Raw genomic sequence first — 17,278 nt, forward strand, 5'->3', positions numbered from 1 at the left:
CAGTGCCATTTCTGCCCAATAGGAATTTAGTAAGAGCAGGTCTATATTTTTACTTCCGGAGTTACCCTCTCAGGATAATTCTTGCAGCACATTAGCTAAACTTAGCAACTGAAACATTCGGAAGTGTAGAAGAATGCTGACTGATTAAAACGTTTTTGTCTGACGATATGATCGAGTAACTTTAATCTCAAATGGCTTAAATTAGCGTTTCGACCTGTGTTACTGGTGAAACAGGAAGAGTAACGGGTAAGAGGCTAACGAACTTTTAGAAATGTAGTTACCATGAGGTAAACTCTTATAGCTTGTTTAAATATGTATAGATATTTATAAGCAAACTGTTGTGTGTAAAGACTATGTTATCAAGGGCTTGTTATTTAAAGACGAACATCTCGACCAAATTCCTACAAATGTTTGTTCTTTTTTATTACTTAGCTTAAATGATGCTCAGGTAAATTTGAATGACTTTGTTTCTTGTATTGTCTGTATAAAATTAGCCATCATTTTTGTGTATGTTTAGAAACTGAATCTGTAAATAAGTTGGTCAAAATATCCAATCTTCTCTGCTGGCAGTTTTTCCCCCTTATTGTGTTTTTGCAGTCTCCGGTATTCATTACTCCTTCAAATTCTGAACTTCATTGAAGCACCTTTACTATTACATACGATTTTTCCCTCTCGAATTAAAAACAAAACGTCACATGAGTAAATGAAACCTGCGGAAGTGTAAGTTGTATGTTTTTAAGTGAAAAAAAAAAACAAAAGGTCATAACATTTAAAACCAGATATTGATTGCTTAAATTTACTTTATAAAGATATGAACATGGATAAAATAAATTTTATAAACAGTATTCCAATTCTCCAGTGTACTTCCAAAGCCGTACAATTTACAGTATGAATTCAGATTTTTGTAATTTCTAGTTATTGATAAAAATGGAAAGAAAATAAATCATGCTTAAGCATTTATTCTTCAAAGATCTTTTTTTATTAATCGTGTTTCCTTTTTTCCTTTTTTATTTTATTAGATGGGTCTGAACTTTTTTATAGTTATGTTTCTTTCTCCACAGCTAAAAATGATTGAACCTGAGGTACTAACCGAAGTCCCTGCGTCTCTGAAGCGGCTGGCTAAGCAGGTTGTAAGGGGTTTTTATGGAGTGGAACATGCCTTGGCTCTGGACGTGCTGATACGTAACCCATGTGTCCGAGAAGAGGACATGCTGGAGCTGCTGAAGTTCGACCGGAAACAGCTACGCTCTGTGCTCAACACCTTGAAGGCGGACAAGTTTGTCAAGTGCCGTATGAGAGTGGAGACGGCCCCTGATGGGAAGACAACACGTCACAACTACTATTTCATTAACTACAGGTTGGTTTATATTTATTTATTCATGGATTTCACTCTGCAGTATAGCTAAGATGCATTTAATTGCACATAAATTCCAAAAAATGCTTTCTTTTTGTTTTAGAGTGCTGGTTAACGTCGTGAAGTACAAATTGGATCACATGCGGCGGCGCATTGAGACAGACGAACGGGACTCCACCAGCCGCGCCTCCTTCAGGTGCCCCTGCTGCTTCTCCACTTTCACTGACCTGGAGGCCAATCAGCTTTTTGATCACATGACTGGTAAATACTTGACACAAAGCAGTTTTCCTGAAACACTTCCTGCCTTTTTCTTATTACACTTAAAAAGGCAAAAGTAGTTGGACAGTTTTGGGGAAACACAGATATCAAAATCTCATGCACCATTTTGTATTCCTATTACATACATTTTAAATAATTGGTACTATAAGAGATCTATGCCCAAAGACACACCATCAAAATTGATTAATTCACAGTTTTTTGTTTGTCTCATGCAGCTTTAATTTACCTCTAGATGGCAGTGAAAGCACATGTTGAAAAATGGATTGTACTAATGCATTTCTTACATTAAAATGTTTAATCATATTTAAATGGCTAGGAACTCTTTTAGAGATAAATCCATGAAACCACACTATTCTTTTCAGTATATTTTCTGTACATTATTGCTTAGTTCCTGCTTACTGAGTGGCTCATCGCCAAGTCCTCCAACACAGATCAGGTCAAACTATTTCACAGATCCCATGTTATGGATATTTGTTGATATCAAATATTTTTCACTTCATCCAAGGTTGTTTCAAACAATAAATAAATAAATTACAGTTTGTCCAGTCATGCTGCCCACTCCTCTTTCCTACAATCAATTATATGGACGGAAATAATCGAGGGTCACTGAATGTTGCAGCTGTGGGGATTTGAGGGATGGAATCCTCTCCAGAACATGATGTGCACACAAATCTTCTTCAAAAATGTCCTGTTAAAACATGTGTTTTTAAAATTCTTCTATTTATCTGTATAAGACTGCACAAGCAAAAATTATGAAAATATCAGACTTAAGTTCATTGGACAATTACACAGTATTTATTTATGTATCTTTTTTTTAAATTACCATGTCTTATTTTTTTAAGTTGTATTGTTTCTGTTGAAATTGGATTTTGCCCATAAAGCTTCACACTTAGATTTTCTAGCAGTCTCAGATTTCCAGTCATATGGCAGTGTTAAGTTTTTTTTTTGTTTTTTTTTTCAGATTTCTTTATACCAGGCAGGTTGAAGGTACATTTCTTGAATACATCCCAGAGACAATTCTTCTCTAAAGTATCTATGATTGAACAAATCCAAGAAAAGGTTTATGAATGTAGTTATTCATTAGAGCTGCTCGTTGCCCATAAAACCTTCTGCAAAGAACCCAGTACGCCTTCCAGATATGCTGCCAATTTGCATTATTGTTGAAATGACACACTGTATTAAATTCAAAGCAAATACAATTATCAGCTGCTTAATATTAGACAAATCTAATTTCCTGGTGTTGGCCATATGTCCACCCCTTTCCCTTGATGCCAAATTATTTTCAGAAAGAGTAGCAGTCAAATTATTTCACGGTGAAATGTGACAAATGATAAATCACATTATACCAGATACTCCTGAAGAAAGTCAACAAAATATTAGCAAAAATGAAAAACACGAATGCATAAAACTAAATATTACTTTAGATTAAACCACATTAGAATTCACATTTTACAGCTCCTGTGTCAAATAAGGAAGAAACACACAGACAAAAGGAAACATATAATGAGTTCCAAACATTTCAAACTGAACCTCACCATGGCTTTTCAGCCAGCAAAACGATTTAACTGTGAAAATTATGAACACATCAACTATCTTTCTAAAAGTAACAGCATGCATTTCTGCAGAGGGTGAACACAAGATTCACTTTTCCTTCTTAACCGTCATGTGAAGACTAATTTTTATCCTACAGCATCCTCTCAATTTTTGAGCATTTTCTGAATTAGTTATTGTTGTAAAGAGAAGTTATTCTACCACCSAAAGGGAAGCTGTTTAAAATCAAGTAGCCAGATCTCATAATAGTCGGATGGACTGGTAGCCTCTGTGGGGCCAGCAACACTCAGTGGGATCCCATAGGGATAGGAAATGACAGTGCTGGACTTTCAGTTCAATCTCAGCCTGACCCTYAGAGAAGAGCCAGAACCCTGCAGCTTGAGCAAAACACATCTTTTCTTTTTTCCCTTTCCTTGTCAGTTGCCTCCTTTTAGATTATTTCTTTTTTATTCAACTTAGAGAAATATCAGCATCTTTACCRTTTTGCAGCTGCTTCTTTGGTTTTGACATCATGACAGGAAGTAATCACATTTATAGACATCCACCCGGTCATTAACAAYAGTTTTTTTCTACTTATTTGTTGAAGCAGTCATTTTTCTCTSTGCCTCAAGCCCAAAATGAGCATGCATYCTTTGTTTTGCTCCATCCCTGATGCACACAAAGGCCTAAAAGCAGACAKAAGGTCTGTGCTAATGTTGGAATGCCTCCAATTATTGAAACAGATCAGGAAGAGAAGCAGATGGTCAGACACATCCTTCTCTTACTGTTTGGAGGCAAGGGGTGAGGTGCACTGCATCCAATTTCCAACAGCCCTCAGAAATATAATTTAATGTTTTTAAAATTATTACCCCCTCCCGTCCAACAAAAAAATCCACTCTGGGGAAAAAAAAAAATAAAAAAAATGGTTACCTAGGTTACCTGCCGTGTATTTTCTCTACACATTGTCTTCACAGTCAAGGGTGAGTTAGTGTTTACCTGCTAGTGTGCGATTTCCACCAAGTCAGAGCACACACAGAAAGCAATTTAAATTCAGTTTTTGTTGTGCAGAGAAACGAATGGCAAAATATAGTTTGTAACTCTACAAACAGAGCTTGGAGACTTTTTGGAGTAGAGATTCTCCATGCTCATTCTTCCTAGACCTGTTTCATAGGTGCTGCAGTGATGGGTCACCTGGCATTTTCAGAATCCCTTCTAAAACACTGAGATTTTTTAGCTATTTCCTATATTTGGTAAAATACTGAACCAGTGACGAGATTACTCTCTACATTTTTGCTAAAGATGCACCAATGAACCCTGAAGAACCTATATGAATAAAAYCTTTCATTGTTATGGAGTGATACTAGATWTTTCATGCTGGTAGCTGAACAGAAATTTAGATTTTAGCAGGTGTGGTCATTTCAGTCCTATTCCATTTAGCAGTTTTTCTGTTCAGAAAAGGAGCAGGAYAATTAATCACACTTTCCTTTGGGACTCTGTCAAAATTAAATGGCATAGAAGCTAATTGACCTGGAGTCTACAGAAAGTCTGAGTGTTTTACAGCAAAACTACTTTTGGACTTTCAATCTCTGCATGTCGTTGAATGCGCTGGATTTGGAAACATTGTTTTGTTTTTTTTTTGGCATTGTCAGGGTTAAGGTAGGCTGACCTGAGAACTACCCAGAGATGGTAATGCTTACAATAAATTAGGTCGTCACCGTGCAAAAAAACCAAGTAGCCTTGGAAAAAACATCAATATCRTTTCTGATGATCACTGCAGACCAATAAATGGGCAAATCAGAAACCCATTGGACAAAAAAGAAAGATTCACTTGCAAAACTGGGGACATCTCTAATTATTGCTCTTGTTTTAGGTGTTTCRGTTTTGGTATGTTTTTATGTAAGATTCTTTTTTTTTTCATAGCTATTTGCATAAAAACAGCATGCTCATCTATGTTAGATCCCAGAAAAGCGCCATGTGTGTTTTAAGTAATGAAACATCTGCACTTTATGTACAATGGACACACCTATAATGCCAAGCACATTGTCATGCATCAGTTAGATGGTCAGAAGAACATATTTCTTATTAAGTTAGCCTGTTACAGTGGCTTCCATGAAAAGCAATTTCTTGTTTTAATTCTGTTTTCTGCTTCACTCTGAGTTCTTTGCTTCCCTGCAGCTACGTTTCGCTGCACCTTTTGTCAGACTGAGGTAGAAGAAGATGAATCGGTCTGCCCTGATGCCAGGACACTTGTGGCCCGCTTTAATGAGCAAATCGAGCCCATCTACGCACTCCTACGCGAAACCGAAGATATTAACTTGTCCCATGACCTGCTGGAGCCGGAGCCCACCGAGATCCCCGCTCTCAAGCAGAGGTCCGTTCGAAACAAGTCTCACAGCAACACACCACTTACCGCCTCAGTCAGGAAGTGGATTGYAGCTCACCTTTGTGTTTATTCATCTGCAGAAATGGAAATGGCTTTTATGTTTACATTTTATTGTCAGTACTTGTTTTATTCTAAAGGTTAGCTCAGATGTGTCATTGTTTCCCTAATCTTATTGGGTTTTTTTTTATTTTGCTTTTTGAAATTGCATTCTTCTTTTTCTTTAGCCGTGAACGAGCTGCAGCTGCTGCAGGAAATGCTGCAGGCGGGCCACACCGCGAAGCCTGGTCTAATAAAGGATCAGCCTACGCTGATTTGTACATCCAGAATGTGGTTATCAGCATGGAGGAGCAGGATGACCAAAAGAGGCAGGTCAATGAGGGCAAGCCCCCCAAGGAGCGGCCCGTTTGGCTGACGCAGAGCACGGTGCAGGGGGCTTACAACGAGCCGGATGCTCTCAAGAGCCGTGAGTGAATTCTCCTTTACGTGAAACATTCTTCTGTGCCGAGCTTTCTCTCTGTTCAGAAAAAAGTTAGCATTTTTCTTTTAGCTTTAGCTTATAGAGTCATAAAGGATACAGTTTCTCCTTCTTTTTTTTTTTTTGTTTTTTGTTGTTGTTCCGGTTCTCTGGTTTGTCTCTTCAGTGAGTGGAGGAGAGAAGAGGGTTTTATAGCAAAACTGAGGATCAGGGGATTGACCAACCTTAGCTTTATTTGTTCTGGCAAATTGGACTTCAGACGTCCTTCTGGTCCAACATAAATCCACTGAGCCTTCCTCAAGTCAGTCAGTCACTGCTGTTGATGTAGTGGGGCCAAGGTTTCTCTACCCCAAGTCAGAGCAGATAAGTGGGCGGCTGCCAAATGGCCCAGATCTACATCACGTGTTGTGTTGCTCTTACTGGTTGCAAGTCTAATTAGTTGGGTCCAGAGGCATTTTGGTCCTAATCCCCTGATAATGCCTCTGAGAAATCGAAATTCAACTAATGGGCCCTGGAATGACTTCATTTATTTAACTGTGCTGCCATGGTTTTATGTTGGTGAACTATAAAAGGCTTTTTTYYCCCCMAAATATGTCAGATTTGAAACATATTCTTTATTGAAAACCTTCTTTCATGGCTTTTTTTGCTCATGAATTAACTTCACAGAATCCTGATATAAAATGGCAATAAACGGTTTATTTGTTCCCATTTTTCTGTGAACCTGAATTTTAAATTGCCAGCTATATGTTTAGGTTCAATGTAAGAAACTGATTATTTTAGCAATCAAATATTCTATTGATTATTCTGAAAATGAATCGGATTAAAAAGAATTGGCATTCTGCAAATTTTTCATGTAACCTCTTAAGCTTATTTTAAACAACATTAGAAAAACATAAAAAACATAAATAATTAATTTCCTTTTTCAGATAAGAAAACAAACATGTTGCCTAAAATGCAATGAGATCATTCCTTTGAGCGTGCTTGATCATTTGTAGCAGAGGATGCATCTGCAGCTAAATAAAAATACGTTTAACATCAACATGTGAAAAGCTCTGCTGTTTCTGCTAGACCCAACATCAGACGACTGTTTTGTGTATTAATGATTGGATAGCAATCATTATTCAGTTTTACAWAATCTGAAGTTAGTGAAGCTGAAATTATACCACTTGAAGAGTGAGAAAGAATTTTTTTTTTACCTTAAATGCAAAAATTATATATCTTTTTTTACAGTTTTGGATTAATTACTGCTCTGAGTATGTTGTTCTTTAAGCAAATGACCTATTTTGATTAATACACTACCAAATTAATTGACAATTACTTCAATAGTCAACTAATCATGATTAATCCGATTATTTGTTTCAGCCCTGGTTCATTGTCCTGCTGGGGGATGCATTTTTTATTTTATTTTAGTTTCTTTTCTGCAGTCACTTACAGGTTGTCTTCCAGGATTGCTCTGTATTCACTACCAGTAATCTTCTCATCAACTCTGACCAGCTTCTCTGTCTCTGCTGAAGAAACGTGTCCCTGCAGCATGATGCTGCCAGCACCAATCTAAACTTTCAGTCAAACTAAAGGGACGGGAAGTGAAGACAGATAATTGTTAACTAAGGTTGTCTTCCTCTTCCAGCGTTGGGGCTTCAGTGAACGATCACACGCTGACTTTGTTTCTCCAAACAAGCGCCTGTGGCAATCAGACCTGGTCAGACATCTATTGTGGCATAATTGCTCAATTGAAATAATCAGCCTTGATTAGTTTGAGYGAGGATTCTGTCATCAAGAGGATCCTTTCTTGTGCAAATGACAAACATCCTTTCAGTAAGGTAGAGTTCTGATTCGGTTTAAAAACCTTCCCCTTGTTGATGACAGAGGAGGACAAGGAACTTGGTTCAATTTGAAAGAAAATGCATGACTGGTCAGTGATTTGTTATAAATACTTTGCTGCGTATTTCATTTTTRTTTGTAACGCTTTCCTAAATCTTAATGTCGAAATCAAGTTTATTCTCATAACCCAATTAATCTACAAGGCAGTTCAAAGAGCTCTACACCCTAAAAACATAATAAAGTAACCAATTATTAACACCGATAAACATTCTGCTTTCGTTGATCAATGTTCCACTTGCTACTCTAAACCGATGGATGATTTAAAGGAGCTCAGTCTGTTGGCAGCTTTGCAGTTTGTGGTCCATGTTTGGTTCAGATTTTGCAGATTCAGATCAGACTACAACCTCAAGACCTGAGTGGTCTGGAAGGCTGATACAATAACAACACATCTTTCATGTATTTTGAAGCTAAGCCATTGAGTGAGGTTTATTTTTCTTGGGGAAATCTTTTTTCCAAATGAAAAATGTTTCTTCCGCAGGTGGCGACATCGCAGCCGGAGCTCAGGACGGCACAGCCGGTCAAGGGGCAGGCCAGGCGGACGAAAACGAGGAAGTGATGCGCGCCCTGCTCATCCACGAGAAGAGAGCCGTCGCGGGAGCAGGTGTGGGTGGAGCGAGCGCAGCTGCCAGGGGTCTTGCCTCCGCCACAGCTAACGCCAGTGACTCAGAGAGCGACACCAGTGAATCAGAGGACGAACTCCCCTCGGGCCCCACCACTGCCACAGCCTCTCAGCATCGCGCCGCTGAAGAGGTCGAAGAAGAGGACGACGACGACTTTGAGGAGGTGGGGGATGAGCCGATGGTGATGGTGGGGGGTCGGCAGTTCTCATACAGAGAGGTGAGCCAGAGGCCGGAGCTGGTGGAGCAGATGTCTATGCAGGAAAAGGAGGCTTACATTGAGATGGGACAAAACCTCTTCCAGGATATGTTCTTCTGAAGAACTTTAGATACTTTTAAGTTCCATTCATTGACTGATGCTTCTGCTGTCTTACACTGTCAGTGGACAACTGGAGAGGAAACAGGATGCTGCTCCATAAACTTCAGAAAATGTTTGGTTTGCCAGTATTTTTTTTTCCACCGGTCATATTTGTAGTATTTCTATTTGAAGTATTTTCAAAAGTCACCAAACGACAACAAATTTCCRTCTGCCAGCTGCGCTCTCTTTTTTACCACTATTGTTTGCTTCARTTCAAAATTAAACAGTTCAGCTTTACCAGGAATGTTTTCGCCATTGTTCTTTCATTTACCGGACAAAAGGGACGCAACATTTGCTTTAATCGATGCAGCTGTCTACACACACCGGCATCTATCTCATGCCTCCAGTCAGTTTTGTTGAATGGGCATAATTGCATTGATTGCGTGAGAACTGGTGAAAGATATCTGAGCACTTCACAGTGCGGGGGTTGGACACTGAAACACTGMGCGAGCGACTGCAGCTTTCATTATCCTGCCTGTTCAKATGATGTTGAGTCAGAATATTCTACAATTCAACAGGCTYGGTCTGAATTCTCATCTCAGGCAAAATACAGAGAAAGAGAAGGTGCTTTTGGTTAAAACAATTTGTGGGTAACAGTGAAACATTTGTAACTTTGAGATATCTGTAATAAAATATTACTGCTACCCTGGCTGAATGTGTCCTTATCTTGTTACTATAAATCAAATGTGATGTTTGCAGGTGTTGCGCAATTATTAGACAAGGTCCACAACCTCCACACCCACAATTTTTAAATGGTAAAGTTCTACCCTGGTCATTTAATTTTAACCCAGTTAATGCATTGGAAGTGCAGGAGGAGGAAAAATCTCACCCGTTTCCTGCTGTGGAGACCCGCCTTAATGGATGTAAAGGGTAGAAAAGTAAAGATTTGTTTAATTTCGTTCAGCTCAGAGAAACCTTCCAGTCATTCCTTTTCTTACTTGTCAGATCAGATTCCTGAAGATGATGTGAAATTTGCTTTGTAATCACTGCTCTAGTGTAACCACGGCGTCCTGCGGCATGAAGTGACCCACTCACACAGAGAGAAATGTCACCTCCAAGCCAAGGCCTACATTCTGACAAGGCTCTTGTATTTGCATAAAGATATGCCAATGTTACACTTGTCACGTTACCAACTGTATTAATATTCTGTCTTTGCAGTATCTTTTTTTTAAAGTGACATTTTTWAAATATTTTTCCTCTGAATGTAGATATAATGGAAATTGTTGGAATGCATGAGAGTTAAATCTTTGTTTATTTATACTTCTGTTAATTCCAATGTTGTTTTTAGATATGCGAGTAGATTAAAAAGGGGTAATAATTTATGCTCTGTCATCACACTGCAGCAAAACGCTAATKGTTCAAATGCAGCCAAATTAGACTTTCACTGAATTTGACTGTTAAGGTCAAATTTTACCCTTAATGTTAATTACAGAAATATGCTTTAATTAATTGTTTTTGAAAATCAAATGGACTAAGTTTTAAAACTTGTTTGTAGGGAGAAATGCATTATATTCCAGACAGYAGTCTGGAACCCTTCTCAAAAGTCGCAAACATTTAAACCTGTAGCAATTAGAGATGCACAAGATATTGATTTTATGCCTATATTATTAACCAGTATTTATTTCCATCTTGCCCTCTGTGTTGCAAGAGGARGAGAGGATTTGATCACGTGTTACATGTAATATTGGTTCATGACAATTTACAGTTTATTACAGTTAATTTTCTAAACAGAATTTTGTGTATTGTAGTACGAGTTGAAGATCTTGACAGTTTYGTTGAGGTTTGARGTAGAAGAGGTTGCCAATTTCAAACAACCATAATTTTGAAGACACMTGCATGRTCACTGATTGGAGGGCAAACTCCAAGCTTGAAGGAGGTTTTGTTAAACAGCCAATCCTGAACGTGCAGCCACACCACTCAGCCAACCAATCAGCAAACTGACCAAAACGTAAAACACAAAGGTCATAGACGAAAACATCAATTTAATATCTTAGATTTATTCTAAGAAATAATTATTTTATTCTAATAAGCTGTTTATTTGTTAAACTTTTCAGGAGTCAGTATATTTCCATCTTTGGATATTTCAAACAAGACTCCACTTTATTTAATAATGTCAATAAGTCTTGCTTTATATTTTAAGTACTTTAATGCTTTCGATAAGAAGAATGCAGTCAAACAGTTTATGTTGAAAGGAAACTGCACTGTTCTGACCTGTTAATATTTTTGACTAAGATTCTATTCCTTTTCACACTGATGAAACATACATCAAAATGTGTCTAGTATGTAATCACAATAACATAAAAAAAAGCGTTTGGTACATATTAAATTCAAGTTGAAAATGTCATCCTTTGCAGAGGACTGTGGTGAGGTAAAAACCTCTGGGGTAACCCTACAAGCCCATACATTCTTTTTAAGTTAGAGGATGGACACCTGTAGAGAAGAACCTCAAAGGTCAGGATGAAAACAGGACCAGGGCTCATTAAAACATCCCCTGCCCTTCAGGACAGCTCAATTAAAAAGCTGAGCCCACGCTGTTCCATTGATCTACCAAAGCAGGTCTGGGTCACAGGGTGGGTGAAAAAGAACTCAGAGGGGAATCCACAAAGCTGCAAAAAGTCATAGTACCTGAAAGAACAGGTGGGTTTGTGTTTTAATAAGTTAGAACATGGATGACTGAGTTTAGAACCCAAACCTTGGGTCCTGACTTTTTTTTTTTGTACATGACTTGATTTCCTTTTTTTATGTAAAAAAGAGGTACTCAGGGTTAACATTCACAAACTGAATAACAAAATCACATTTAACTGGGTCTGAATGAGGAACACCGTAGGATCTGACTGGTTTGTGTGAGTGTGGGGAGGAGGCACACAGAGGCAGACTGTAACGAGTGATGCCTCACAAGGTTTGTTTGAGAAGATTACATAAAGATTGATTGACTGCAGGTGTCTGTCACTCTTGATCTAATGAAGCCCAAAGATTAACGACTTAATAATCGACCCCGTTTGTCAGTCTGTCACTCAGCCACAGCAATCTCCTTTGATCCCTTACTTTTTTTAGTCAAGTGGCCAAGTTMAAAAATTTTACATCACAGTAARATTTAGAATAGAGAAGTGAGGGTCATTTTTTTGGATTAGGCTTTTTTTCAGCTTTCCCTYTTTCATTCTTGCTCTGGSTGTTGAGGAAAGGYTTGGTGTTGTCAGATATATGGTGCTGAAGTGGCAAAACACCCTTGCTGTTTGATGTCAGGGAAATATTTGCTTGATAAAAGTTTTGAAATGTTTTACGGAACAATTTGCCAGGCCAGAGTTTGAATCCTGGACCTTCTTGCAAGGCAACAATTAATCCACCATGCAGCTTAGCTTCAAAAACAAAGAATGTTTCTGAAACCTGTATGTTAATCAAGGAATAATAACTGAATGCTAACATGCAACAATAATAATACAAGCATGCATACACATTGACTTTTTAACCTGATGTAAAGTGGCTTTCTGCTTCACTGTTCATGCTGCAGAGATGGTATATGATTACAAGACTTTCTTTTAGCAACTATGTTTCTGGAAAAAATACTCTACCAATATAGCAGCACTAATCAATGCATACATTTCTTAATTAATCTTTGAATTATTAACTATTTTCTTCATGTTACCATATACAGTTTTCCAGTTCCTCAAGGAGAGATGTAAGATAAGCAGCTGTTTACATACACAACAGGAGAAGTTGGATTCTACTATTTAATGCTACATGCATGTTTTGGACTGTAGACTGAAAACCTCCACACATGCCCAGGCAGAAAGGCCTGCTGAGATTTAAACCCAGAACCTCATTGCCACGAAGCAGCATTGCTTGCTATTACACCATGCCTCCACTCATAAATTGTAATGATATTTTCCCCCTTCTCATCTAATATTCTTTGCACAGTTTGGATCATTTGACCAAAAAATAAAATAAAAAATGTCTGTCAAGGTTTAAGATATGCAGAAGAGGGATGTTTCAGATTTGTTTTAAATAACAACACCTAAAGTATGGCAGCATTCTGTGATCCTATGAGTCTTATGGTTAAATTTTCAACAAAGATTTTATTTGTGAGCTGATAAAGTCAGCAATTTATGAAGGAAGCCTGTAGGGGACAAAAATCTTTGATTTTCTATCAATTTCCCAAACAGTCCAATCTTCTTCTATCTCTTTTGTTGCTGAGAGGAGTTGTAGTAAAATGTTACACAGCCTTAAAAAGCATACTGATAGTAATTGCTCCAATGGGGAGAATTTATTTTTGACATGCTGTTTAAATGATTAATGCAGAGATGTTTTGCTGTACCGAGAAGCTTTTGCATTCAACATTTTTTCCTCACCTCTCACTGAAGGGGTCACAGTGGTGCAGTAAATTTCTTAATCCAATGAAGTACTTTGTTAGCAAATCGTTTTAGTTGTTCCTTTGACTGCACTGTTGTTGCTTAACTAATCTATATTTTGATGTAATCAATACTAAAATACAAATTCTTTAAAACAAATAATTTTGCATCAGAACCAACACAAACTGAGCCATTTTTGTCTCACTAAATTCGTACAAAGCTTTAACACAGCAGGACTGCAAATGCCAAATCAAGCCTGAGAATTAAGACAATGAGTTGCTGCTGTTGCTGCTAGAAGTATAGACATGTGACCATGATAAAAGATGCTTAATTTAATAAATAATACATAAAAATAAAAAAATGTGTAAGAGTAAATATACCATAATAATATTTGGTTTGAGTCCTATTCTGGTCCTGAAAACCCACAGGGGTTTTCTCACAAACCTGTGGCTCTTATGTGGCTTTGTAAAGAATTTGTTGTTTTAAGAATAATGAGGTTAGACATTGGAGGACTTTATGTATTATAAGCAGTATTTTTGGAATGAATACATAATTAGCATTCTGGACCAACTATTATCTCTTTAAGGAGCTGTTGGAACATAATGTAGCATTATAGTTGTAAAGTCAAGTTGATAAAATGTTGGTGCTTTTTTTCTGAATCACTTTGAAACAGTAGGTTTCTTATATTGCAGGTGCTACAAAGGTGAAAAAAAATACACTTTTTTGGTGACTTGTTTAATATGACAAATGACAGATAAGTCTTGTTTGAAAACAACTTCAAGGTTTTTCATATTGGTACTGCCAGTGTCAGTTCATCAAGAGTGACTACCCGATCAATTTTAAGTTTGTTTTTACGACCAGAAATCAAGATTTCTACCATTTCTTAAATTCAGCTTGAGGAAATGAATCGACATTCTAGACCAGAATGGAACTTCAGTCGTACATTGTTACTTCAATTCACAGAGTTAAGTGGCAGAAGTGAAGAAACAAAAGTCAATATAACTTTTTTCTGATAATGTAGTAGCCCAAGGAAAGCAGGCATAAAAAAACATAATTGGACCTAGTGCTGGACAATCAAACCAATTTCTTTAAATGTGTTGAATATGTAATTATCTCACAATAGATACCCTTTTTCAGATTTTTCAGAGTTGTTCATTTTGGATCAAATTAACAACTTTGAAAAAAAACCATTACTTATAACAGATCACCATATTTTAGATGAGTAAAAGCAGAGGAGTAYGTGACTAGATGTCATGTTTCTGGCCCGTCTACCTGCTTTGTTTTTCTCCTCAGCCCTCACCTCTCCCATCAAGCTCATCTGGTTCACCTGCATGTTGCTGCACTGGAGCACAATCAGGCTCATGTCTTCCACCTGTTCACCAGCAGTTATAGTCAGCTCTCAGGCAGGCAGACGGTGCCAGATTTTTGAAAGCCTTGGTGTGAGTAGACATCCAGCATTTCCTCCTGACCTGACCATGATCTCGAACACGTTTTTTGTCCCTTGGATTTTCCTGCCCTGTCTAGCCCACTTGGATTCTTCACTTAGCCCACTTGGATTCTTCACTTAGCCCACTTGGATTCTTCACTTAGCCCACTTGGATTCTTCACTTAGCCCACTTGGATTCTTCACTGGCTTCTGTTTTCTGGACGTGACCTTGCTTCTGCCTTTCGACCTCTGCCTCCTGCCTTGCCCCTGGATTTGTCTGCCTCATAGTGCCTGCATGTGTTGGACCCTTTTCTGTGCTCTGACCACTGCTCTTTGCCTGTCCCTCAGCTAAGTTTTGCCTTGTCCTGCTATCCTGATCCTGCCTCAACCCCTTGACCTCCTAGTTCTGTTTCTTCCTGGATGTGTCACCTGTTACTACCCACTGTGCTACCTGGACTCCTCATCCTCCAACACTTTAAGAGGTTCCTGTCCCATTGCTGGTGGTTGCCTGTCCCATACCCTGATCCTCAAAGATCTTTTGTTTTTTTTCTACTTTGACTGAAATTTTGGGTTCTTGGTTCTGAGCATTACACTGGAAGGTGTTTTTCCTGCCCACATGTGCCCCATTGTGAATTCATAGCTAAAGATTAAACCAACGCAGATAACACATCTTTGATTAAACGTACGCCATCTGAAGGCAAGTTTTGAAAGGAGGGTTTGTTGCGGGTTCCAGTGACCCTTCAGCAGCGCAAGCATAACAAATGTTTGTCCTTTTTAGAGGCTGTTAACCTTTTATCGAAGGATTCACATCCATTAATCTCCTTATTTATTCATGAGAAGCTCTGAACTTGTCCATACTAGCCAAGGACAGTAATGCATCTGAGGGAGTGTGTTCGGTTCAGCCCGACCCAAGATGTGGCACTCTCTTCCCCTGATTATCTTCGAAAATTGCTAACCATCATGTTTCATCAAGAAAGAGAGCGCAACAGCTCAATTGCTTTTTTTTTTTATGTGTGGTTTCATGCTTATTAAATGACTAAAATGAAACAAAATGTTCCAATCTACTGAACTGACGGGCGGTGAGACAGAATTTCACTGTGAGTTCAATTCGTTGTGTTCAAACACGTAAAATAGATCCCGACAACAGGCTGAACAAAAATTAAAAAAAATCATAGGCAACATCCTGAAAGCAGGAGCTGCCTGATTAGTGTGTACATGAATTCATGATGTCTAATGAAATCTCACAAGTGTTTACAGCCTGATGAATGCAGGGGCACATAGTCAATCAACATGTGCTGATGAGACGGCTTCATGTAAAACCATCTGCATGTCTCTGCTTGTCCCTCTGTTAAATAATTGACACCGTTTTTATTTTTATCATAACTTTCTACATGAGGAACCTGAGGTATCTTGTGACAACGTTCTTGTGATCCACCTTTTTTTTTTTTTTTATATATCTCATATTTTCTTTATTAAAAGAAAAATACAGCAGACGACACCAAGTGGAGAAAGACGACATARGAGGAAAAGGTAGCTCAGAGTTTTGTCAAAGCAGCTGGTGGGCAGCGTTTTTAATAGGCTCTACAGTCAAACATTGGCGTCATTTGTGTTGACACGTCGCCCCTTCCCCCCYGTTCAGCCTCCAACTGTCTCTACACATCAGCCCTTTAATGACCGTGGAAAGCTGCAGACCTTGTCATCCTGTGTGTCCCCACTAGTTGCCCTCCCTGAGCTTTGCGCTGCGTCCAGTCACGTGATCCAATCATCCACTTCAGCTGTCCCTTATCAGGCTCCCAGTATGTGGTGTATGGAGGACAGGTTTCAGTATGTGTTTGCCAGATTGGCTGTGGTGCCACAGCCTGTTATCTGTCTGACTCCTGCCTGTCGCCTGCGTCCTTCCCATCCTGTCTGCCCTGCTTTTTCACCTTCCCGTTCCGCCAGATGAGCCTTGGTTTAGCAAACTGCCTCCATCCTCACTGTCAAGTCTCTGCCTTTGCTTTTGTTCACACTTCACAGAATGAATATGCTGCAGTATCTGTATTCAGTGCCTTTGTTGTGTGAAATTGAAATATCCAGACATGAGTGTTTTACGTTGAAATCTKTCTGTGTAGATGTTTTCTTTGGGTACTTCGGCTTCCTCTCACAGTCCAAAAACATGACTGTCATGTTAATTGGYTTCTCTAAATTGTCCTTAGCTGTAAGTGTGTGCATTCATGGTTGTGTATCTCTACACTSCCCTGTGATGGACTGGTGATGTGTCTTGGCTGTACGTGGATGGAATAGATTTTAATTAGTTGTAATTTTGGAAGATTCTCACACAGTTCTAAATAACAATGATTAATCTGCTCCTAAAACTTGCTTCGATATTGGAAATAAAAAGGTGTCTAGGGTTTTTAAATACCATTGTTTGAAGTGAAGTGGCGAATCACATGCCAAATATTTTATTGAAATACTTTTTCAGGAACAACAGTTATCTCACATGACAATAAACTCTGTACCTCCCGTGCAATAATAACATAATTCATAATCGTACAATTTGTTGTTTTTCTCCTGTCTAAAAGGCGGTTGAGTGTGTTTGCTGTGCTCACAAAACTAAAATCTCCTGGGATTTTAGTTTGCTAAATAATCG

The 17,278-nt window shown here is 38.4% G+C and overlaps 1 protein-coding gene across 1 annotated transcript; it reads left to right on the top strand.

The window, feature by feature from the left end:
• The first annotated feature begins 45 nt into the window (after positions 1-45).
• On the top strand, positions 46-9,528 carry gtf2e1 (general transcription factor IIE, polypeptide 1, alpha). The gene is made up of 6 exons (XM_008402972.2): positions 46-246; positions 1,062-1,357; positions 1,458-1,615; positions 5,339-5,534; positions 5,771-6,009; positions 8,381-9,528. The coding sequence occupies exons 2-6, from the start codon at positions 1,068-1,070 to the stop codon at positions 8,836-8,838; spliced, it is 1,341 nt and encodes a 446-aa protein (XP_008401194.1). The 5' UTR covers positions 46-246; positions 1,062-1,067; the 3' UTR covers positions 8,839-9,528.
• The last annotated feature ends 7,750 nt before the right edge of the window (positions 9,529-17,278 follow it).

Source organism: Poecilia reticulata, linkage group LG2 (assembly GCF_000633615.1).
Source record: "Poecilia reticulata strain Guanapo linkage group LG2, Guppy_female_1.0+MT, whole genome shotgun sequence".
Classification (NCBI taxonomy): domain Eukaryota; kingdom Metazoa; phylum Chordata; class Actinopteri; order Cyprinodontiformes; family Poeciliidae; genus Poecilia; species Poecilia reticulata.

What these genes read in the sequence shown, in the direction of transcription:
- gtf2e1 (XM_008402972.2), top strand. Translation starts at nt 1,068, where the DNA reads ATGATTGAACCTGAGGTACTAACCGAAGTCCCTGCGTCTCTGAAGCGG. An exon ending in TACTATTTCATTAACTACAG is followed by an intron (nt 1,358 to 1,457) that starts GTTGGTTTATAT and finishes TTTTTGTTTTAG; the next exon opens with AGTGCTGGTTAACGTCGTGA. An exon ending in ATCCCCGCTCTCAAGCAGAG is followed by an intron (nt 5,535 to 5,770) that starts GTCCGTTCGAAA and finishes CTTTTTCTTTAG; the next exon opens with CCGTGAACGAGCTGCAGCTG.